At 41.8% G+C, this 25,947-nt stretch overlaps 1 protein-coding gene across 12 annotated transcripts in view; it reads right to left on the bottom strand.

Annotated features, from left to right (window-relative positions):
• The window catches only part of kirrel3b (kirre like nephrin family adhesion molecule 3b), a 154,911-nt gene that overhangs the window by 46,224 nt on the left and 82,740 nt on the right, over window positions 1–25,947 (bottom strand). For all 12 annotated transcript variants that reach the window (XM_068707560.1, XM_068707569.1, XM_068707622.1 and 9 more), the window contains 2 exons: window positions 14,945–15,094; window positions 9,870–10,019 (listed from right to left, as the gene is read on the bottom strand). In XM_068707560.1, the coding sequence (XP_068563661.1) occupies window positions 9,870–10,019; window positions 14,945–15,094 (300 nt within the window). The remainder of the gene's footprint in view (window positions 1–9,869; window positions 10,020–14,944; window positions 15,095–25,947) is intronic.

Here is a 25,947-nt window from a genome sequence, read left to right as displayed (position 1 = left end):
TTGTTTTATGGAGAGGGGGAGATTAGAAAGAATAGTCTGACAGGATGTGACTGATAGGACTCAGCCTTGACTTGAGGTGGATTTCCTCTTATTGCTTACAAACAGGCGGCAACCTCCAAGACCGACAAGTGATGCCAATGTGGAAGTGCCTTAAACTTGCATTCTTGCTAATGGCCAGCAGGGTCTGGACCCTGTAAGGAGTCCGGTTTGTTTAGACGTCTATAAAAACATGATGCTACTTCTAACTTGATTTATTACCTCAGTAAACATTGTAAACATGAGTTTATGGTCTGAATTTCTAGTTGCAAGTCTTCTTCAATACAGTGTGATTTTCATTTAGTAAATTATGATTCCATTTAGTGTAAAATAAACGATAAAGCAGTGTATGCTACAGGGCGTGGCTACCTTGTGATTGACAGGTTGTTACCATGGTGTTATCCAGTCTGGGTATTGTCAACATTTTGGTGTTACAGCTTTAACCCTTTTCCCACTGTGTTGTCACTCCATGAAAGTTCATTTTGACCATTTTGGTCACCGAAAAAATCTTGTTCTGTGTTCGGACAACACGCAACGGACAAAAACCAAGATGGCGATGGCCAAAATGATGAACTCAAGGCTTCAAAATGTCAGTCCACGAAACCGATGGATCACGTCAATGTGATCACGTCCACTTCTTATTCACTACCTATGCTTCAAACTCTCAGAGACAACAGAGGCTTCGTTGCTCTCTCTCAAAGTAAACATTCCTCCTATACAAATATTATTACACACCGGCGTCTATAAATAGTTGCTACCTCAAAAGGTGACACCACTAATGAACGGGGATGAAAGGTCATAGTCTCGCAGACCGTTTCATTAGGTCACCATGCGACCTTTATAGTCTCAGTCGTCTACTATTATTCACCGGTGTGTTTTCCATTGAGGGATGTCAGAGCATAAGATGCAAAGGGGAGTTTATGATGACGCGCATAGTGGAGCTACATGACAGAGAGGTCACAGGCAGACCAAAGTGAGCACTGTTACACTTTCAGGTCATGTCCCCTCGGAGGACTGCCTGCCAGCAAGACACTGACGGTGAACAGAAGAGGAAGAAGACAGACATGGCTGGCTGCCTCATCCAGCATTTATACCTTCGTATCTCTGTCCTCCATTGTGTTTGAGGTCCGACTGTATGCAGAGGGGGGGGGGCACTGTAAAGAGTTTTCTGACAGTCTGGACTGAAATAGTTTTCTGTGTAACCAGCACGTGTGCAAGGCTCTCAGCATGTGCTCCTTTGGCATCTTTTTGAAATCCATCATTAAAAGAACATAGAATAAAACTTCTCACCAAGGCAAAAAGGCAGTTAAACATGATTACAATAGTCTGGTAAAAGAGGAAGCTTTTGAGCTCTTGTTCTCGGCAAGTTAAAGCCTTCATGTCTGCTGAAGAAACTGGAGGGTTTGACCAATAACCCAACAACTATTTAATACAAATTTCGACGAGGAAAAAAAAAATGTGATAGATATTTAGCTCTTTCTCTTCGTCTAAGATCTTCCACTGATTCTGCCTTATGACTGTCAGGTCTGACAGTTATACAGAGGCCAAGCCTTGAACTTGAATCAGCCATCATCATTACTGGGCTGTTTGCAAACTCGGCAGTCCCTAATGGTTCTAAATTAGCTCTTTACTGCAGCCATTCGATGGACTTGGCATAAGTAGTGTGGTCAGTGGTACAGATTGATCGCTCCTCTTTAATTACAGGGCTGACTCACTGCAAACCCTGCTCCACTCACTACTTTCTTCTTAGGGATAATAATGTAATCTCTTTCAACACTTTCCAAATTTGCATTCTCCGAGCACAGACATGGACTCTTCCTTCATGCAGACGCACAGACACCGACATTCACAGGCATTTCAGCGATTTCAGGTTTCATACAAATCAAAGATAACCAAAAGCAGATCAATCACGTAGGAGTTTGTGCTTTTTTTTTTTTTTTTTTCATTTCTGTATTAATCAAAAAAACTAAGGCGTGCGGGTTCAGCTAAAGACTTGAAGATAGCCGGAAGAAACAGACAGTTCATTACTTTTATCTTTTGAAAGCGTTTGTTGAAGTTACTTTGACCCATGACCTCGTTCGATCATAGATGTAATGGTGGGTTTTAAGCTCCAAGCTATAATTTCCTCTTTGTTTGAGGGAGAAATCCAAATATTCCATCACAATTAACATGAACCCATCGCAGTCCTTAGGATTGATAATTCCACTATTTAGTTTTAAGGCAGTAACATTTTATATAGCTCCATTACCTCACCAAATATGAGATAAGATTTATGTACTTCTGCAAATCTACCAATGACATATCTGACTATAAACCCCACCTTTGTCACCTCAGTCAAAAAGACACAGTGATGTCAGAAAGCCTGGACTTCAGTGAGATCATTTCCTTTTACTGCATAATCAAAGATATCCATAAATGAGACCGAGGCATATTGATGTGTAATTAACTCAACAGTGCAAGGCGGTAAGTCCGTCACCTCCAAGACGGGCCTGTATAAACCCTGGGGGTCGTAAAGCTGCCTTTTGTCCCCTAATACATAAAATTCCCAAGACACCAAACATAAAATTGCCCAAACATAAAACTTGACTTTATGCGAGGGAAAGCTTGGCAGAGAAGTCCTCTTCAGTCTGGTGACACCAGGTGCTGCTTCTGGTGAACCTGCTGGGCTTTCCGAGCCAAACCAATATTGGGAGAACTTTTCAAACGCAGCCGATGAAATCCTGCGAGCGCCCCGGCCTTCCAGGAGCTCGAGCCAGGGAGAAAAAGCAATTTGGAGGCGAATGAATGAGTGAGGGGGCTCCTCACAAGGAGGCTGGATGGTGTAGGGGAGGCGAGGCTGGCAATGTGTAGCTGCTGTAGCGCTGTGCTTCAGCAGACGTGTCCTGAACAACAATGAGCTCCCTGACTTGCCTGTCTATTTCAGAGGGATGCTTGCACGGGCCGCCTGTCACCCCATCGCGACAGCTTGCGGAGTTTGTGATAGATAGACGAAAGAAGGCAAAAGGGAGAGAAGAGGAATACCCAGCGCAGGTGGATGCAGGAGACATGCGTGGCTCACTGGCCCAAATCACTGGCCCTCTTCAAATCCTGTCACTGTACATCTGTTTGAAAGCCAGATGATCCGCAGCCATGTGTGAGCACACACACACACACACACACACACACACACACACACACACACACACAATAGAGAAAGAGAAAATGAATGAAAAAGAAAGTGAGAGAAATACACAAAACCATTTTACTGTAACAAACAGGATCACAGATGGCAATCACAAACAGTATGGCAGACTGTACAAAATGTATACAAAAAAAACCAACACTTATTTGCAGGAAAAGTGTGTGCTGCCACATGGTAAACAAAAATAAACTGGGAGGGCAAAAATGGGAAAGAAAGTGGAAGTGGACGAAAGGGAGGCAGAGAAAGAAAGCAAGAGAAGATTCAAAGGCAGGGGTACACACAGAATAATTGATTTAGCGCACTATGATGCGTGTGCAAAATATGCTCTCATGAACCGACGGCTCAAATATATTGAAACACTGCATAGATCTAAGCGCGCGGGTCCTTCCGTTGTGGTGGTGTCGGTGATCTACCGAATAAGCGGTGCCAAATAAAACGGAGGGATGGAAGGATGAAGACGAGGCGAGGAGTGGGGAAGATGCCGGAGCTGTCAGAAACGTGCAGAGCCTGCTCCTTCACAGCGCAGCCGTGTGCAGCCCAAGAAGCTGCTCTCCACAGATTGGGAGGGTGCTGACATGGCTGCTCACCAACCGGCTGTGTTGCACTATATGTAAGTAAGTGTGTGTGTGTGTGTGTGTGTGTGTGTGAGATAGTTAAAAATAATAATGTGCTTATTTCAAGTTTCTGCCAATTATCAGCCCCCGTGGCTCCAGATTTTTTTCTCAACGCCAATCATTAGTTCGCTAACAACAATTACAGTTAGCTGAAACAAGCCTATTCACGATGCAGTGTGAATTAAAATCAGCTCAGCACCTGTACACAGTTGTTGTTTTGCAAAGCACAGATGCATTCGTGTCATTTCTCCTCCTGTCGAAATTTCCGAGAAGATAAAACATCGTACATACAGTCTGTCTACGATAATGGCGCACCTGTTCACAGCCTCTCTGATATCATAGATGCAGTTATCATTCCATCTCGTGTTTCTGACTAAATGGCAGAAAACTCAGAGCAATATACAGTAAGCATTAGACATATTTTCTCCCAGAATGACTGCCGTTCAGGACACCTTATACTCTTAATTAACTTTTGTATGAGACAAATTGGTTACTTACACGCGAGGCTGCTGCTTTTTTTAATTTATTTTTTTATTTTTTTGGAGTGTCTCTGAAATTGGCTCACACACACACATACAGTACACACACAATTCCATCGGCACCACTCAGTTAGAGGGCTTGGGATATGACTTTTCTCTGACCTTAAATGATGAAATAAAGAGAAGACATCTAACCACTCGCTATAGCAAGTCATAAAGAGGTATAGAACAACACCACTCCTTAAACAGCAGACTGACTGAACCTACTTCTAGCCCTGCTGAGCTGTCACAACGCAAAACACCACAGAGGCTACCCTGAAACTCAACTTAGATAAAATACTGCATGCCCCAAAAATAATAATAGCGCAGGTGAATAGACGACAGAGGACATTACTTCTTTGCATAACATTTCCCCAAGAAACAACAACTGCCAAATTGCAGTTATTGCTATATAGTCAGGCCAGCAGTTGAGAATAATGTCTCTTATTACAGACCCATCTTTTCCCACTCGCTGTGAAGAGCGTCGCTGGCTTAGCAGTGAAACAGCTCACACACTCTCTGTTGAGAACGGGGCTAGCACCACGGACAGCGCTTCGGACAAAATACACATTCGTGGACTGTCTGGGACATAATGTGTGTATTATTTTAAGCACAACAACTTCTAATTCCTCAGTATTGTAACAATTTTTTTAATTTATTTTTTTTATACCCTGCCCTCAAAGTCTACACGCATTACTAACAAGGATGCCAGTGTGATCCTTGAGAAATAATGAATTCAGACTTAGCCAAATAAATGGCTGATTCAGCTTTGGCAATTGGAAACAGCAATAACAAAAGATACCCTTGGGCTTTTGTGTATGTGGAATGTGTTGCTGAAGCGTGGGTCCAAAACATTAACAATGCAGGAACGGGGAAAACAAATATCTTGCACACAATGGCTCATTCAAATGGTATGCCATCAATTATGTTTTGTCAGAAGACCAGCGTCACACTGTGTTTATGAATGCCTGCATCCCTTGTAACGACTACACACAGGTCATTGAAGTAATATAATGAGCCAGATATAGGTTCAAATGCAAAGCGAACTGAACAGCATGCCGGGAAGACTGTCGCCTCACAGCAGCAACAACGTTTATGAAGAAAAAGAGGAAAAATATAGTACTTCCCACTTAAAAACAGTAATATAGTGTATGCATATTATTTTGTGACCACTTTCTATGAGTGTGCCCATGTGCACTCTTAACGTTGTAAGTATTGTGATGAATAACTCTTGATGTATAATTAAATGCGGACACATTTGCGATGTCTTCAGACACATTTTAAAAGCACTTGGTTTAACTGTACCATGTTTCGCTACATGCTAACCCAGTTATGAAGTGAAAAACAAATAACGCATTTATTTCATTAAATGTAACTGTTGTGAGCTGATGTAAATGTAGCATAATTAAATAAGGGATAACAACAATAAATCGAGTTGTGCAATCTGCATTTGTTCCAAACACAAGGAATTGTGCATTGTTTCCTTAACAAGATGCATTTTTTTAATACCAGCCAATTTTCTTAGGTACTCCCTAAACAAATAATGATATTGTTATATGTACTCTGTTCCAATATAAAGCAACACCATGAGTGTTGAGGGATGCATTGGACCACATCAGCCTTGGCTCTTTCGGATGGTAATACAGCCAAGGATTGGAAGATAAGGTTTACATATTCCCAGGCTACTCTCTTGATCTAGAATATGTGTTTGGATGGAGACAAATCTCTTATCCACTCAACAACTGAAATAGTTGGTGCAGTAACAGTATTTGTTCCAAATATATATATATATATATATAAAAAATCCCCCAATAGAAAGTGGAGATGTGGTGTGTGTGTGATTGAAATGTGGCTGAAAAAAAACCTTGTTTTATTTGAGCTACATAATACAATTAATTTGACTATAATTGAACATGTATTTGTTTTTATCAGTGTGGAATTAATACTAAATTACACGGTACTACAAACCCTGACAGCTATGCATTATTGTTAGTGAAATATTTTCTCAAGCATTGTTACACTTCTATATTTGCTTCAAGTAAGGTTAACCTCTTAAAGCATTCCGCAGCATTCTGCCTGATCTCAAGAGTGCGGTCTACAACATGACCTTTATGTCACTGGGCAGAGTGGGAACAGAGAGATCAGTAATTGTGAAAGTGCATTCGAAAGTAAACAACTCTGATCACCCCCCCCCCCCCCCGCTTGTCCTTACCACAGTTTGAAAAGTAACACATCCTCTGCAATTTTGTCATAATTAAAAAACTGAATCTCAAAGCTTTGAGTATCAGGATAAACTGACAAAAGTTAAAAGGGCTGTCAGTGCATTAAACAAGTACAGTGACACAGTAGCTAAGCTCTAATTAATGACTTGACAACGAGTGCGATGGTGATAAGTCATCTCGGCCACTTTGTTATCTTGGGAGTTTACCGCTGGTGAAGTAAATACCCGATGAGCAATTTAAAAACTTCAGTTTACAGACGTGAGGGTACATCAATTGTGCATGAAAGTGGTCTTTCAAAACTAGGATCATTTAGTAACCAAAGAAACCCACGTCTCCGCATTAACTAGGGATGACTTGGTGAGTCATACAGAAAATCAAAAAAACAAAGTGAGAGGACGATGGAGACAAGAGAAACAAAAACATCTGAGACAGAAGCTGATGTGTTAAAATGTCAACGATGAGTCAATAAATGGCACCACATTTCATTTTGACGTTATGACACATTTTCCTTTGTCGAAAAGATAAACACGCTTCCAGTTTACAAAAAAAAAGAAAAAAAAGGTATTTTTTCAGTCAGACACCTTAATAATCAAACAACGGTGATCTCCTTTCCCTTTGTTCTACTGGTCCCCATCCTAAGGTAGAGAGATTAGAGCAAGGGTCTGGAACAGTGCCAACTTGCTGCAAGGGATATAATTAGCCTCAGGGGTCTTTTTGGACCTGAAACCCTCCATTCCCTTCCTTCATGACTAATTCACAAGACCTTGGTTCTCCTTTGGCGTCTGAGGGTAAGCCGGCAGTGCCGTGCAAACACTAGGAAGGGTGAAGTTCACCATCCATTTTGCTCCCAGTTCTTTTTTTTAATGAAGGAACTTCATTAGTGTTCATAAATGTCGACGTTGTCAGCGTTTTCCTCTTCAATCGCATCACATCTGCACTTGAGGAATTGGCTAAAATGAATGGAAGCAAAACAAAGGCTTTTTGCCTTCTTATTACACTCTCTTGTCTTGTAAATGGGGCTGTTCAGGTGAGGTCACTGCCGCCTCATCTCAGCCTCAACCCAACTGTTTGGCTCTCAAGGACGAAATCAGCAAATCAGTAGAAAGGAAAAGCAGAGTACGTGTTCTTTGGCAGTGATAAAGGGGTTTCTCTATGTGCTAGTAAATATTTATGTTATGTTATTTCCGAGCCTATCAAAGTCAAGAGGAGAGAAGTTCCTCTGGTATGGCACATGGAGGGGTTTGGGCTGATATTGAGTTATGAAAGATGGAGGGGAGAGTTTTAGATTTATTCTGCTGTCAGCTCGAAGAAGGCATTCAGCGTGTGTGTGTGTGTGTGTGTAAGCATATTGTGTATATGCCTGTGTATTTGTGTTTGTGTGTGTGTGTGTGTGTGTGTGTGTGTGTGTGTGTGTGTGTGTGTGTGTGTGTGCACATAGGTGTGTGGGGCTGCAGCTGTCTTCTAAGTCGATAGACACACTCTGTCACCACTGGCAAGTAATTGACAGCTTGGAGTTTGCAGTGACACAGGCCTTGCATATATTTCCTCCATTACCTTGTGTGTGTGTGTCACCCTGCAGTTCTCCCTGGCAGTGCATGCAGGAGTCAGCTAGCTCAGCAGGGGATTAAACAAACACCTACTATTTGGGCTTGTGGGGAGAGGGGGGGGGGGATAAACTCTCTTACCCTCAATCAGCCAAATAGGTAATAAAGGCTTTCCCCTTCTCATTGCTGATTGGTTATTTAAATAGAGTAGGGCCAACTGCTGCTGTACGTCGCTTGCATTCCAAAGTCAAGCATTTGCTAACAATTTGTTTCTTTTGTTTTAATTACTCTAAGTAGTCAGCGTAGGGCTTGCCAAATCTGGAAAGCACAGTGTCAAGGGGATTAAAGCAAAAAAACCGAAATTATTTGCATCTGCTGTGTGTGGCAGCTGTCCCTACATGAAAGAAATGAAATGGCAGTTTCATACATACAAGGAAACTCCTAACGATACTTTGAAGCGTTGAGAAATTGGCATTAAATACTATGTTTAGAGATATTGTTGGAACATAAAATGTCCTAAATTGGACTTAGTTTAACGGCGGAATTGATCAAAAATACTCAGAAATAAACAACAACAGAAACAATTATTCTGTCCTTGAAACTGTGATGAAAATGACTTTTCTGTGAAAAGCACAGAGCAGCTAAACTTCGAAAGATTTGAACAAGTAGAGAACGACGGACAGAAAGTACAGTTGCATTTTCAGCCCTAGAAGTATCCATAATTATTCACTCATATCCATTTTGCAGGGGGCTTGGCAGCCAGAGCAACGCTATGCTGCAATTTGTCTTCCCCTCTCTCTTTTTACTCCTGCTGCCTGCTCCCCTACAAATCGTTAGTTTCACTTTTCATTAGGCTGGATCAATAAGGCGGATCAGTCGCTTGTGGCGAGGATACTGCATGGCAGACGCCCCTCTCTCCCTCCGCGCTTTCTTCTCCTCATTCCGTCTCCCTTGTTCTCTTTTTCTCTGTCATTGACTCGCTCTATCATTCCTGCGATCCTCCAGTGAAGGAGGTTGTGAGAGGCGGCAGGAGACGGGAAGCAGCAGGAGGCTTGAAGGGCCCAAAAGACGAGACGTTAGCCAGCCATTGCGCTGGTGTCACCCAATAAGGCAGAAATGGCCTTGCTGAATGATAACCCAATAAAGTTTAATTAAGAACCAGTAACCTCTGAAGCTTGTAGTAATAATAGAAAATGGAGGCTGCATGCAGAGGAAGGAAATTAAAGTGGAAATGTAAGGGTCTGTAAAGCTTAGTCATATTGACACAGTCTGCCAAATGGGAAACATTAGCACTGATTTAATTCCTTTCTGATGGCTTTAATAATAGAAAATATTTCTTTTGTTCTCAGGCTTTGCTGTGGATATTTGATCATGTTTTGAGTAAGACTGCAGGTGAACCCTTTTGTTTGAGCGTGCACCTACACTCCTACTTTCTGTGTAATTGGGAAGTGAACAAGGACACGTACTGTATACTTTTATTGTTGTGAAGCACCACTTTTGTTAGTGCCCCTAGAGCTCCGGTAGTGCTACTGCCCAGTATTTATGGGATGATGCATACAAGCTAAAGCCCCTTAAATCCTCAGAGGCACTCCGAAACTAACATGACACACTTAAAAACTAATGAGAGAGTGAGAAGCCAGTGACGCCAGTGAAGCCTTTTACCGTGAGTCGCTTTAGAAACTCGGCGAACGGGGGCGGTTGGCGCTAGAACAGTGGTGTTGTTTGGACTCTGTGTGTGTTCAATTCGGACTCACCCAGCACAGTGAGGCGGGCAGGACGGGACCTCATGGCAGCCTGGACGGCCTGGCACTCAAACACAGAGTCATCCATCAGCTCGACACGCTGGATTCGCAAATGATGCTCCCCTGAACCGTGGTCGCCAATCACTGTGTAACGAGGATAGCCTGCAGGGCAAACACATTTGTTCATTTTAATCACATTCAAAATCAGAATAGGAAACACTGCTAAAAGACACATCGGCGGCAAACGTAAGATACATACACAATATTGGCTTTTGCGTGCAGTAATTGAGTTGCATATCCAAATAATGCAAACGGTCAGCAGATGAATATTACAGATTACTTTACGGGTGCGTATTGTCTTCGATTGTTCATTTGCTAATTTACTCACAATGCATTCTTGTGCAAGATTAAAACATGAATACTATAAAACATGTTTTTATAGCACTCCTGGCAATGTTAATGACCTGCTGTGGAGGTTGCTGCATTCTGCAAAATGATGTTTTACTGCAGCCGTAAACAGGAACAGCTAGAGTTTGAGTTGTTTCAGCATTGCTCTGTAAAATGATTTATAGTTTAATAATGCCAGAAAGCAGAGCAATATCCAAGAGACCTGGGCTTTTTACACAAGTCAAGTGAGAAGCTTTTTAAAGATATCCCCCTAACTATCATCGAAATATGCATTGAGAGTGTGTTGTGGAGTGCATCCCCCCACCAGGGCAAATAAGCAGGAAGAAGAATGTGTTTGACTGGAAAGCTTTATGGGTTATTTCTCATGCTTTTAGAATTGCTCGTCTCTGAAGATCCCTATTCTTTTTTTCTCTCACTCCATCTTTCTAATTATTGGTGATGCAGCATGTGGAATGAAATGAAAATGTCTGTTCATAAAATAAAAAAAAGCACTCCATAATATATCACCAATTTCCAGCGGAGAATTGCTTATTCCTCTAGTGGTCCTTCAGTAACTGATCAATGACGAGACTAGTGGATAGGATTGGATAATTTTACAGCAAGACTTAGCCTCTCTATAACTGTGTGCTTTGTAAAAGGAATTTCACACTTTAGACAAAACAGACTTGTCATTTCTTTTCCAGAAAGTCTGTCAGTATCCATCCAACTGTCGGGTCATTGCCAACAAATGTTGGGGAAGAAAATATTGATTTCCCAGTAACAGCTATGACTCATGTTCACTTCAGAGATCCCCAAACACTCCAGTCTTTCACTGTAAAGGTTTTACAGGCTGGTAATACGTTTTAGTGCCCAAAAGGAACAGACTGGGCAGCTTTTAAATCCTTGAATTTGTCTACTGCAAAAAACCCCCATCATATGCTCAAAGTCCAATTACTGACTATTGCTTCATTGAATCCAGTTGCCTGTAATAGAGCGTGAAGTGGGCCTCATTTTATGCTGGTGGGGTGAGTTACAGCCGATTAAGCCACTCTACATTTCATCCTCCTACGTGTAGCCTTTAATCTTAAGGGTCTATACAGTGGGAGGACGAAGGACTGAAGAACGCTTCCACAAAAACATTAAAGCTGGGGAAAAGATAAACAATGGACGCCAAATTAGTGGCAATTTAACTAAAGAATGAGCACAGGAAGTTGCACCAGTGGATGTTTTGTAGGAAAAGTCGTCGAACATATTCGCTAAAATGTCTCGTCTCTTTGAATTTGACAGTACTTGCCACAGTGTGTCCTACACTGAGAGATGGCAGAGCTTCATCAACACTGGTTGTAAATGTAACAGGGTTAATAGAAACCTGATCGCAACTAAAAGCTTCTATTAATGACATTAATAACCACTGGCTGAAAAAAATAGCTTTTTCATGCTCAGGATAATGCCTAAAATGGAGGATGCATCATAATGGGCACAAGGTCACCCAGAGAGCCATTTTGCTTCTATTTTATGTTCATTGATGAGTTTCGGAGCAGTAATGTCACTGCAGATCACGAGGGTAACGATTATTGCACGTTCTGGACGACGTGACCTTGAGTTGACTCCAGTCCAGCAGGTTCCTACCAACCCCAGAAACAGAAAGCACTTTTGTTTTCGCTGGTTTTAATTGTTGCGATATAAGCCATGTAAATTTCTGTTGCACAAACAGATGATCTGGCCAATTACCTCATCTGTGCCTCTGGCAAACTAAGAATAATTTTGCTGTGTGAGGATATGGCTCTGCTCCAGTCTCATCTCTGTGCATTAGCTGGATCCAAAAGGAAAAAAAAAAAAAAAAAAGTAATTTGCATTTGTGTTGGATGGTAGTGATAAAAATATCATAATCTCATTTCCGAACAATAGAAACGTATTGTAATGAGTATTTGTCCTCTTATAAGCACCTCGATCACACTTTTGGTCAATAGGACTTAAATTCTACCGGCACACATATGAAGACTGATCACCTCTGCACAGGTGATGTGTACCTATAACGGGCCATTGATCTTAGGTCTCAGCGAAATTTTCAAAGATACAATGTGTTCCCCAAAGCAAACAATGTAAAATAGGCCCATTAAGGAGTAATGAATCCATCAGAGGGAAATGGATTTGTCTTGAGGCTGGATCAATGGTACACGTGCATGTGTGTGTGTGTGTGTGTGTGTGTGTGCATGTGAGTATACAGACACTTGAGGCGTGGCCTAATGATTTATAGCATTCACCTAGAACATGTTTCACACAGTGTAACCACCAGGGAATAGAAATAGTTTAGCTGCAGCTGTGAACAGGTGACCAGTATTCAATTCGCTCTCACGAGAGCTAAGAGCAGCACACGCTTGCTGGCAAAGTCCTGCTATCTGTCAGCTTCTCTTTTCAGGAACTCATCCTCCTCAATCCCAAGTGCATGTCATAATGTATACAAACACGTCCTTCTCTACTGTGTGGCCCTGGGGAATTCACTTACAGCTGCTTTTGTCTGTTGTCGCCCTCGTCGTGCGTGGCAGATACATTCTCTGTCATGCATATTCATGACATTGATTGGTGTGTTCTGAGTGGTTATGGGGCTACTTTGCTTTTTATTGAATTTGAGTGGAAACGCGTGACACCAAGAGGGAATGAATTGGAAATTCGGGGACAGATAGGAATCATTGGCTTTTGTGCCACGATTTCTTGCTCTGAATGGTGAAAGAGTTCTCTGGGTTTAATCACTGCTCCCGTGAATGGAAACAGGTCCCAGGCGGAGTACACCGTTGCCGACGCAGCTTCTTTCTATGAATAGCTGAGCAGACCTATATTATTGAAATGCTCCATGCAACATTTGATTCGTCGCAGTTTTTATGTATACAGCTGCCACTTTCCTTTCATTGTGTGCATCTTGCAGTGGATGTACCATCACTCTTTTACTACCGCCTGCATTGCTTGTTTATGTAGGCAGGAGTGATAAAAAGAACAGCTGTGGAGCTCTTTATTCGGAAGAAGTGTCATTCGTCTCAATAGAAGGCACTCAGCCCCCTGTCCGTATCATACTGTTGATTTTTAGCGACCTATCTTCTCCAGGCGGGCAGCTATTCGTCCTCATACAAAAGCCAGTGCATCTTTTAAACGATTTAAGAGAGAAAGATCACTCCAACTCTACATCTTGGCCCTGTTTATTCAGCCAAATAAGAAGAAAGAAATGCTTGTGAAGGACTACTGCATCTTGTCCTAGATTGCCAAACTCTTCACAGATGTTTTGTTAAATGACTATTGTGACCCATGGTTTTCTACGTTTTCTCTGTTCCTTTCCTTCCTCTGTCTTTGTCCCTTGTTGAAATGAGATTTCCTCTTGATTGTCTCATCTTCTTAAAGTGGAACCAGCTAAAATATTGTCCGTTGCCAACTGAAATCAATAAAAATCGAAGTAGATAAAACAAATTCTGCATGTCTGCTCCGCCAGAACAATAAATAAAACGGAGCTCTCCCTTCCGTCCTTCCTCTTTCTCTTTAATTCTATCTCTAACAATCATAAGTAGTCTCCCTGTCTTCCTCTTTTTCCTTCAAAAGAGACTCGTAGACAGCGGGACCATTGTTTACTGCAACCTCTCAGTCTCCCCTGGGCCTGATAAGAACCTGAAGAGGGAATAGGAAGGCTTTACTGAGGCTCTGTCAGCCGCTGAGGTTTAATTACAGACCACCTCGGCCACAGGGAGGGCCTCCGATTATTAAAGGTCAGAGGGTAGAAGAACTCCCAATCTCACGTGAATGATTTAATCGCTCCTTATCGAGAGGCTTTTGTGTTTTAATAACGGCGGCAGTTGGATATTCTGTGGATGTAAATTGTCATTTACTCTAGATTTATTTGAGGGGGTTCTATGTAAGGTAAATTAGAAATGTTTAAAATAAAGATCATGGCTTTATAGAATATTGTACCCTACTGTGTATAGTGTGTACAGTTTCAAATGGATCCCTTTTTTCGGGAGAACTTAATGATCATTTCAGTAAATGATGCATGCTTACTACGCTTTTATGGATTTTTCTATTCAATAGCTCAGTGCTTCAAAGGTTGTAAATGTTTATTTAGAGGAGTGATGTGCTTCCTTGAAATTCATCAAGGTCATGAATATACATAAAGTCTCGATTGGTTGAACAACAGGCTACTAAATGACAGTGCAGTAGTCACTTTTACTCCAAATTAAACAATTAAGGCAATTATACATGAGGTGCAGCGTAATTAGAGGATGCCAGCTACTCTTCAAAAAGCCATTTAGCAGCCTGAAGCACCAGAGAAAGACCAGTGCCACTATTGATTTCACATTTCATTCGGATTTTTGTGCTTCTCTGCCAAACAAAAAATACAGGAGATTTAGGCATGCATCAAACGCGGAGACAGAAATACATTTTTTGATTCTGTTTTGGTCATGTTGAGTGATTTAATTGATGATGTTTCTCATACCACTTGTAATGTAATACCTCTGTTGTAACACACTATTATGAGACCTCCTGTCTGTGGAGTGATATATTTGGCAGAGGGTAGGATGCTGACATGTGGGGGCTTTAGATAACAGAAAGTGGCTATTTGAATATGACAGTTATAGTATATAATGTAATTAATACAGGAAGCTGAGGGTGATGGGGATATGCAGGGTGACACGCTCAAGGGGATAAATGCTGTTACTTACCAGCGAGGTCTCTGCCAACTCCCAGCGCCAGGCCATCTTTGATCCATAGGACTACGCCATGGTAACCAGGGATGGTGCATGGTAACGTCACAGGCTGGCCTGCCACCACCACCAGGTCCTGTGGCTGCTGGGAAAACATGGCCGCCGCCCCTTTGTAACAAAAGAAGAAGGGGAAGGTTAGGTCCGACCCATTAAACTACATCATGAAACACCATTTCAACACGAGCAGGAGAAGGGGGCATAGGAAATTCAAGATCAAAGAGGTGAATGCGCGTGGCTTTACAAACACCTGCTTTCATCGTCCCAAGTGCTGAATGAAGGGGAAATTAAGGGAAGTGCACCATATGCCCATTTCCACCAATTTCACTCAAACCTCTTGTCAAACTCATGTTGAAAGTACCCTAAAGGGTGATTCACAGACGAGGCACATTCTTTTACTATTCATGATGCGGAGACAAGATACTGTACATATATCAGAGGTGTCAGTGCAGCACCAGGACTGAAACACAGGCTAAGAGACAGCCGTCACAGCTCAGCTTGGTTCATTTATGAAGGATGTCACTGTACAGATGGGCTGGGCTCTTACACACCACAGCAGATAACACGATCTTGTCTGCCAACACTGCTCTAGTGGCATACATTAACTCCAGCTCACACCCTTGTATTCCAACTGCGCAACTGCTATTAGCTGCACTCTTCTACTGCGTGTTCAGGCGGAAAGTGGTGTGCAGTGAACTCCATTAGAGGCACAGGGTGTGTTAATGGGGAGGGGTACGGCGGCGGCTGAGAGGGGTAGTGTTGTGGATCAGAGTGGAGGGTACAGAGTGGTACTGATGTGTAGTTAGAAACACTGGCAGGTTGCCTATCAACTAAAGCGTACACACACACACACACACACACACACACACACACACACACACACTCACACTGTGACATGCATTTGTAAAGCGACAGTCTGATTCGGGAGCACAAACTGCAGCAAAGGCTTAAAAGTGTCACTTTTGCTCTCGCACTTTCCTGAGAGAGTTTTGTTTGCAGCGATTTCTTATTTTTATACTCCTTTTTTTATCAGAATTTCTGCCTTCTTCTTGAGTAACTTATTCTTTCTCCTTGATATAAGCAGCAGAACAAACACAGGCACGCATACAAACTGGAGCATGTATTCCCGTTATGCTGAAATGGGCTCTCACACACATTTTCTTCTTTTTTTTTTTTAAGTTAATCATATGCAAATAAAAAGCTGATAGAAGAATAACATGTAGTGAATTACAATAATAAGCAGAGCAAAGACAGCGGAGACCGTGAAAGCGTGTTTTCATCTTGCAACATCTTTGTATCACATCGCAGTCATCTTCTGCAGTTCTTTGTATGCTTGGTTTCATATTCAAAGGAAATTACTTATCCTTTTGCAGACAAGGAAATTGATTAGCTTTGTTGTACGATTTCAAACCACACCAGAGAAAAGATTGTTGTCATACAAGAAACTGATTTTAATTTAGTTGGAAAATGCCATTAGAATCCCCAAAAGTCGTTTTTTTTTTTCAGCCTTGAACTGAATTCCGTGTGATTGTTGGAGATGTAAGCTGAAGTTTTAATATTAATTCATACACGTACCTCCACATTACACACACAGACAGAAAAAACACAATCCTACCTCATTGTAGTATATATCTACGACACCTACATCAGAAAAAAAAAAAATACGATGCTGCACCTCAAAGCATGTAATGAGCTTTTCATCATTTTGAGACTCACCAGCTTCTGCCTGGGTAACCAGGCCCTCCTAAGTGTGCGTGCGGGTTGACGCTCGCTAGGTGAGACTTCATCTCAACATATGTATTGCCCTTTCAACCTAGACAGCTTTGTTGAGGCCTGGCTTTGTTCCCACGTGAGGAGCTTATCTCGCCTGTACTCTGCCACGGAGTACAGCACGCAGATGAAGCACGCTAACACACTGTATGGACAGCTACTCGACAGATCTCTTGGCGTGTTCCGGAAAAACAATGTAAACGCCAGGGAATCTTGTATCTGCTCAGTCATGACTGATATTATCAAACAGTTCAGCCTGTGCTGGAATTGATTTAACATTGGTGGGATGTCTCTCTGTTGGCAGCACACGTGCCTGCGTACTTCCTACAATCCGCCTATATCCTCACGCCTACCCCCGCTTCTCTGGACTCCCCGCCTCATGTGTTATCAAGAAAAAAAACAAAAATAGATTGGAGATTATTTTTCAGGCATCCTGTCACGCTGCTATATGCATCCTCTCTGGAGAGAGAGAGGCGCAGTATCAGCTTGAACATGTTTAGGCGTTTTATACATTTGATGACTTTTTCGGCACAGAGGCGTCATTTGCAGTAGGAGTTCATGCTAATGACGTGTCACACTTTGCCCTGAAACTGTTGTAAATAAATATCTCATTTATCAACCATCCTTCAAAATATGAATTAACAGTTTCCAACCTAATCGCACATTCTCTAACACAAATGTCACGTGTGGCCTTATTTTAAACTCGAGCTGCGTCACTTAAAAATAACGGGGCGCTCTGCCGATTTCGCACTCAGAGATCGGTTCTCGTCGGGAAGCACTGCTCGGCCTGAGAAGAGGAAATGTCTTCTGCTTTCCAAGGTCTAACAACAATTAACCCTGATGATGTCATAAGATCTAACACATGACACAATTAGTTGCATAATGGGAATTGGAACCAAAGTTTTTACTTGTAGCTGGCATGACACAGAACTCACCAAAATACCACCAGCCAATTAGAATTCAGATGGAGCACACTACGACTGTTCTCAAACAAGGGGGGCTGCCAATTGAGCACACGTTTTAATGCTAGAAACCCAAGACCTTGAGTGTCACTTCAGACAGGCTCATCTTGAATTGTGACTTGGTCCTACCTCTGTATTATCTTTTATCTTTGAACATTTCGCTGAAAGTTTCGTACTGTTGCCATTCGAAGTTTGATGTCCTAGAAGGGCTATTAAAAATACGCCGGTGATAGAAAGAATCAAAGACTTAACTGACACCAGCTTGTGCTTGCCACTTGAGCAGTTAAAAAGTGACCTCCTTCGTTCAATTTAAAGGCTGGCTGAGTCTTCATAGGGACACAGCAGTAAAGAAATGAGGTGATGTGTTTGAGAAGGCTGGCGCTTACATCAAGGTGCCATTCATTCGTCCATCCCCTCTGCGCCGAATAAATCTCTGTCACATCTGCCACATTTATCCTTCACTGGGCCTCACAGCGTTGGCAAAAAAAAAAGAAACTGTGCCCATCCCTAATCTATCTCTTCTTTATTCTCTGGCAGGCATGACATGCAACAGCGTGACGACAGCCCCTGTCCCCTCACTTATTCATGAAAATATATTTTCAGAACAAACATGCCCAATTAAGAGTTAACCACCTCACTTCAAACTCCCTCACTGACAGCAATAGAAGCGGGGGAGGGTAATCGTGCTCAGGTGCCCGCAGAGCTGGAGATCCACGTTAATTAATAATGCTTTATTAAGCATCCTAATGGGGTTTACCAAAGAGCTTGTTTAAAAAAATAATAATAAATAGTCAAATTAAAAACAGTCGAGACATGTGAACCAAATGGACCATAACTTCAGGGGTAAAGCTCCGTAAACGTGTGGGCACAAAAAGTTGAGAAAGACCTTTTGTCTGTCACTAGACACAACCGCCTCTAAAACAGTGGGTTTTGTCACTTGGCAACAGCCAAATCTTTACTATGAATAGAACTTTAAATGATTAAAAAAAAAAAAGTCTGGAATTGTCTGGAAAGATTAGCGACAATATCAGAACAATGTTCACTTCTGCACTTTGGATTTCTTGTTAAATCGAGCATGCTGCATCATTTGCTGACATCTTTCATAGGAGCTAATCCACCCGTTATCTAAAAGACACCTTTGCTTAAAGACACATTGAAGATTTTGACAATGTAATAACATACTTTATAATCAAGGTCAGCGTGTTAGATGAAAATAAATAAAATAGTTTAACTTCTTTTTTCTATCTCAGCATCATGTCCATGACAGAGAAAAGAGCTCAACGCCCGTCAATAAATCATCCACCTTTAAACACAAACGCAACATATAAGAAACGTGTTTTCTACATTTCTATATCGACATATCTCTATATTGTTTACATTCAAGTCAGTAAGTGTGAACCCCTTGTGTATGCACTACCCTTATTGACTATATGTGCATGAAATCATAGATGTTGGGTTTGATTCCCCTGCATTCAAGGTAAGGCCAGAGATGTTTAATAAGGACTGCCCAGTTGTTTCAAAAGGGGGGAAAAAAGCAGGTAGTTAAAGAGTGTGACAGAGAGCCATATTGATAATGTTGGACCGGCACTTTGCGTTGCCTAATGTTGTCATTTCACTTCAGATAATTTGTTTACCATTGGACGGCTGCTGCATTTCCACACACTCCAGCACTATTTTCCCCTCAGAGCTAACTGCCCCCAATTTCATCGCTCTGTGCCAATCAGGCCTGGAAATTACCGTTACGGACACACATCCAGGCCACTTCAGAGAAATAATCAGCATGCTGTATGTGCGGCATGTGGCCACACAGCACCAAAGCTTAGCCCAGGATCATTATCAAAAACTATTACCCCTCTGGCCTGGGCATTTTATACCAGCAATTCAGAAGCACAGGATGGCTTCAGAATATGGAGGAGTGGGTGAGCTGGTCATTATGTATTGTAGTCTGGTAGTCAATGACCACGGTTTCTTTTTCATGGCATTGCTGCAGGTAGATTTCAGTTCTCCATAAGTGGAGGTGTTGAGGTGGGAGACAGGTGTGTGTGTGTGTGTGTGTGTGTGTGTGTTTTTGAATCTACTGGTGCTTTGATTTGGATAAAGGTGTGATTGCTAGTTATTCATATAGATCCAATTGCAATGACCACCAGAATCTATAAGTCAAATATCTTATTTGTTATATAATATAAAGAAACATCTCCTACTCGCCCTGCTAATACATTTGTGTAAACCACAAAGAACAGACCCCACAGGAACCAGAAAAGTGAATTTCCCAAGCACATGAACTCTTTTTTCAGCCTTTTCAAAGCTTTGTAAAATTACTACTTTACTGTTGTAAACGAACTCTAGCGATGTCTTTTCTAGCCTCTAGCTCAATGAAAACACAAATCTCCTGCCCTATTGTAACTGCAACTGAAACGTGCCTGTCGCAATGCACACACGGACCTGCTACTCCTCTGAAGCAGTGACACACATTCGTGTCCTTCGTCACCAGACACTGATTGGCCGTCAGCCCACAACTCCAGCACGCATTCTCTCACTCTCACCGTAGGTCTACTGGCCATGATTTGTGCACTTTAATTATCTGCAGCAAGATCATTAATTTGACACTGTCAGTGAAGCATGCAGCTGTGCGATTCATCAATCCATACAAAAAGCATAAAAGAATGGCTTCTGTCTTGCCCGTGGTTATATGACTCCCCTCCATGTTGCTGAAAGTCAGTTTCCGATTGGTGATAAATGCATTCTGTGAACTTTCTGCCTCATACAACATAACATTGTAATTACAGCGCACTTGAAAAAAGAGAAGGCGGGGATTCTTATTGCAACATTTGTGAGCGTTTATGTGTAAAGGCAGAATGTCTGAGTTGCCTGTAATGGCCATGGCCGAGCCACTGACGTTGTGATTGAACCTGGCACTTGGGCAGTGGTGAAGTTTGCTCAAAGGCGCTCCTGAGGTACAAATTGGAGGTTTCACAAGTGCGGGACAGACGTGACATCACAGTGACCTTGACCTTTGAACCTATTGTCACTTCATCCTTGAGCATAGGTGCCACATTTGAAGAAATTCCCTCCAGGGGTTCCTGAGATATTGCGTTTACAATTACACACAGATAGACAGACAACCCGAAAAACATTATGCCTCTGACCACAGCTGTTGCGGGCAAGGAGGCAGAAAAAAAAAAAGCAAGCGAGCCCAATTTTCAGTGATGTTGAAGCAACATTAGTGCAAATAGTGTGACAAGATATATAGCAGGGGAAAAAAAAAAGCAGTCTAAATACTAGATGTGGCCACTGAACGTCACACTTTAATCAACTACGTTTTATATTCAAATTTATTCAATTCAATTTTATCAATTCAGAAGCAATGGGTCATTCTTAAAGAAATTGCCTTCAGTGTGTTCTCAGAAGAGGAAATTACATTTCACCAAGAAAAAAAAAAGTGTAACTTCAGAAGGAACTGCATGAATGAGAAGACCTCAATGGTATGCTATGGTATTTACACTCTGCTCTAGGTGACACATGTAATAATGACAATTTTTTTTTTCTTTTTTTTTTGTCAGATGCTGGCATTTGAAATGTTCTAACCTGCTTTCCCCAAGGTTTTGACACCCCATTTCTCAGAGCAGCTCTGCTTTTGTTACATGGGCTACTTCATAGTTCTAAAAATGTAATCCCTCAGATGCAGCTGGCAATGTTACAACAACAGTTACCAATAATGAATATTTCATGAAGCTCTATCAAGCCCATTAGAGGAGGCCTGTATTACTATCAATCTGTCTTCCTCTTCAGATTGTTCAAATCCTTTTTCCTGCCTGTCCACTTGTAAAACAAACACTGTTGTATGCGGACTGATAATATGCCCAGCCTATCTGTGCTGCGAGATGGCTGCCATTATTAGTAAGATTTGTCTGTGGGAATGCAAATTCATGAAGCAGAGAAGATAAACATCAGTGCTGCCGGAATACATTGTATTTATGCCCTCTCTCACACTGTGCATTAGTGGAGCATGACAGTTGCCAAGGCATAATCAAGACGGATGGTCTCCGATGATGACTTCTAAAAAATTACAAATGGCAAACAGCGGGAAGGCCTTGCAGGCACTCGCTTTTTCATCAGCTATACAGCCAGAAGAAATGAGATTCCATGGACATCAGAAACTGGAATATCACGGGCCACAAACAGTTTATTAAATCTCTCTGTGCTGCATCTTTTCTGGCAGTTCAAATACCATCTGGTCCAAAGGTCATCAAGACATCATGAGCCATGGAACGGATTCGTATCCTCTTCAAAAATCCAGAGCAGTAAACAAAATAATCTGTTTTAACTTAAGGATAAATAGAGACGTTCCTCTAATGATATATATATATATATATATATATATATATATATATATATATATATATATATATATATATATATATATATACATATATATACATACATACAGGTCTTCAAGGTTGTCAGCCTCTAAGAAGTCCATGTAGTGTGAAATCAAACACAAAAAGTAGTCCACTTACATGATGTATGTGAGCTTTGTTCTGGAAATACAAGACCTAGTCTGACCGCTGATTGTAATTACTGTTATAAAGCAGCAACTCCTGTGGGCTGGTTTCCAAGGTAACTACAGTTCAAAGAGAACGGTTCAAATATTCTAGTTAGCATAAATGTGACTGAACGCCACATAACCCTCCTCCGCTGGCTGGTATTGATTAAAAAAGTGTGGGGAAATGGAGCGACTCGCTCTGCAATCCGGACTTTTTTTTTTTTTTTTTTTTAGCGTACACATTTAAATAATAGGAAGCAGGGACATAAAAGAGATGCAAATGAGTGAAGGAGAAGGGAAGAACTTTGGGCCTTCAGATGGGGACTGATTGAAAAGGAAGGACACCTTCTGTTTCTCGGCTCCATCGCTACATCCTTTCTTTTTCAACTCTGACCACTTGATCGCCTCCTGCCTCGTCGATGCTGTCTGTCACCGGAGTGTTTGTTTATTTGAATGTTTGTTTTCGGAGCTCAGGGCCAGCATTGCTATTGTGTCTTTGCTGACACATGAACACTTGAGTGTTTACTGAGTGTATGATTTGAAGACACTTGATGATTTGCAAAGGGAATGCGTTTGTGCAGAGAGGGACCTTCAAAGGTGTTCAAACTGAGCCTACATTGGGATTGATTGTTTCCATTTAGGAATGATGAGCATTTGAAACAGACTCAAGTGGCTGATTTGATGGATGCGGTGCAGAGAAGGCCTTTGTCCATAGGGCATTTTTTTATATATTTTGAGAGAGAGTCCCATTTTTCCATTACATGATATGTCACGGGCACAGAAAGTCACAATAAGCTGCCTTTTGTCCAGCCATAACTCATATTTTGTAGGGCTGACAAGATAAAAGTGTACCTTGACTTTCATGACTTGGAGCGGTCTCTTCTTTGAGTGAGATTAAATCAAGAGATAGATCAAAGCCCTCGGAAAATAAAGCCAAAAGGATGTGTCTGTGTGCTGGGTTGGCGATGGTGTCCACCGCATGTAAAGGTTTTAATAAGTCAAAGGAGTTGCTAACAAGTCGTAATGCTTTAAACAATCTGAGGAGGTATTTATTCATTCAGATTTGAGGTAATAACCCATCTTCAGAATAATATGTTTCATATATTTAATAAAAGCCCTTAATTATGAATTAATGAACACCTTTAAGAGTCTTTTTTTCCCCTTATTGTTAATAAATGCATTACTTGTAGATTTGGTGATGTCTATATCTAGGCTACGTTTCTTTATAAATGTTTAAGAGGAAACCCACAATGGGAAGTGACAGACGAATAGACAGTATAGATAGACAGATAGACGGATAGATAGAAGTGGAAAACATTGTCACATCACTTTTTCTTCAAGGTAAAATCCTCATATTTCCCATTTCCTGTTGGCTTCAACAGATTAGAGTAGAAAGAACGATACAGAAAGAGGGATGAGAGCCCCGCTCCTACCATTCCTCAAGAGACGCAGCAGTTAATGCTCACATTTCTTCAGTTGAGATGGATTTATAATTATCCACTTCCAGTGATTAATGGTCTTATAATTATCTGTGATGAAATATATCAACACAGACTTGTGTGGCTTCACTCACAATCAAATTGCACGATAACAACAACACTGTTAGGATGAGAGGATAAGCAATGTGTTAATCATTGCAAATCACAGTGCTAATTGCTAACTAAACAGGATATTTTCACAAACGTTGGCTTGGATACACTCCTCCAACTGCATTGTAGCCATAAACCTTTGCCACTTTCAGAATAACTGACATAACCCGTGTCACCGTTCCTCATTGTTGAAAGATTGTATTTATTACATCCTGAATTTGAACAATCGTCAGGCAGAAACCACAATGGTCTTCCGGGGAAAAAAAGGAATGTAGTCTCATTAAAAGCGATGCTCTCGCTGAGCTTTCTCTGACTCATAAAATCCCCATTCGCCACCCTCCATACATACAGTGGAGACATCCATTTTCCCTCTCATCGTCTTCAACTATTTGCTTCCCTTGGAGACGGCCTCATCTCATTCTTCTTCGCTGGCTGCTGTGACATTGAAAGAGACCCCTAATCAAAACATTTGTCTTTCTTTCTGCCTGCGCTCAGACCGGTGAATGAGAGCTGACACCAGAGGGAGATGTATTTGTCCCAATCAGGGCCTCATCTCCGTGTCACCGCCGGGCGAGTGTTTTATCTCGACAGGCCACTGATGAATCCGCCACTTAGCCTTGATTTGGAGGAGCGGCTCGCCACTGCCAAAGTGCCAGGTTAAATCACAACGTCAGTGGCTCAGCCATGGCCATTACAGGCAACTCAGACATTTTGCCTTTATACATAAATGCTCATAAATGTTGCAATAAAAATTCCTGCCTTCTCTTTTGTCAAGTGAGCTGTAATTACAATGTTATGTTGTCCTAGAAATGAAAATGACTACATTTTCTTGGATTCCCATTTGTGTTTATGTGAGTGTTGTGTAAGTGTCAGTTATAGTTTTAGGTTGGCTGATCTTTTAATTTGTTTTATCTTGTAAATGTGGCATTGCAATAGGATTAATGTTCATTTCCACGATGTCTGCCTTTTCTCTGCAGAAAGTAGAGTATTACCACTTCTTAGTTGGTGTTATTGAATTGCAGATGTTTGCCCTCAACACCCATATGCTTGTGCCATGTCCAAAACAACTCAATAGACGAACAAAGGTCAAAATATTGTAACCCGAGTTCAATGAGCACAGGCGAGCCCTCTACTGGACTCTATGGGTAATACTCTCCTCCAATCACAAGGTTTGCTCACTGAGAATCTGCATAAACGTAGCCGGCCAATCAGGATGTGTCTTCCCGAATGTGCAGGAACCCCACAATATATATGGCAGTAAATAAGGCAGCCCACCCTGCTGCTTAAGTTTCCTACACCTTCTTCAGCAAACTGCATAGGAGTCGCAAGGCCCCCTTGGTATAGTGCTCCGACTGTGCTTATATAACTAGGGTTATATTATCGTAACCTTTGCTCAATCTCAGCCAGATGAATGCATGAATGCGTGACATTGACCCCACCACACCGATACTTACCGACTAAAGGTTTGTCATCACAGCCCACCTATGTCTTTCATAACCAAGGTTATATCAGCGCAGAAGTAGGGGGGGCCCAGCCAACCTAAGTAGTATGTAACTGAACTGAGTAGAGCCATGGCCTAACCCTGCAGAAGTGAAAAAGACACCCTCACCGTGACGCCATGCTGAGATGGTGTCTCAGGATGGATGACTGAAGGCAGCTGCGGCTCGCTCTCATCGCAGCGACAAGTGTCCCGATTGGCCTGCTGCACTTATGCAAATTTCCAGTAGGCGAACGCGTGCTCGTGATTAGAGGAGAGTGTTACCCATAGGTAGAGGGCGGAGCTTATGTGAGTTTGAACTCGTCCCGTGCTTCATTTTCTGATTCAGATCATAATAACAGGGCTTTAATGAAAACCTCCATTGGTCCATTAGAGACGATTTAAGCCGTCCGGTTAGCAGGTCGCAAGGCGTCAGCAGCTCTACACATAAACGCAGGTGATGAGGATGAGTGTAACACATTTTGGATTTAACCAAATGCATGTCCATCGCTGCGAGCTTTTTCTGCTACATTAGTGGGAGAAAAAAAGTGGAGAAAGCCATGCCTGTGTGTGCGTGTAGATAGAGATGAGAGGCAGACTCCTGCTGGCTACAGTACCTGTCA

This window comes from Cebidichthys violaceus, unplaced genomic scaffold (genome assembly GCF_023349555.1).
Source record: "Cebidichthys violaceus isolate CVI_PGR_0920_01 unplaced genomic scaffold, fCebVio1.0.p SCAF_1, whole genome shotgun sequence".
Lineage (NCBI taxonomy): Eukaryota > Metazoa > Chordata > Actinopteri > Perciformes > Stichaeidae > Cebidichthys > Cebidichthys violaceus.
The sequence above is the reverse complement of the archived record's forward strand: the minus strand, read 5'-3'. Positions and strand labels throughout refer to the sequence as shown.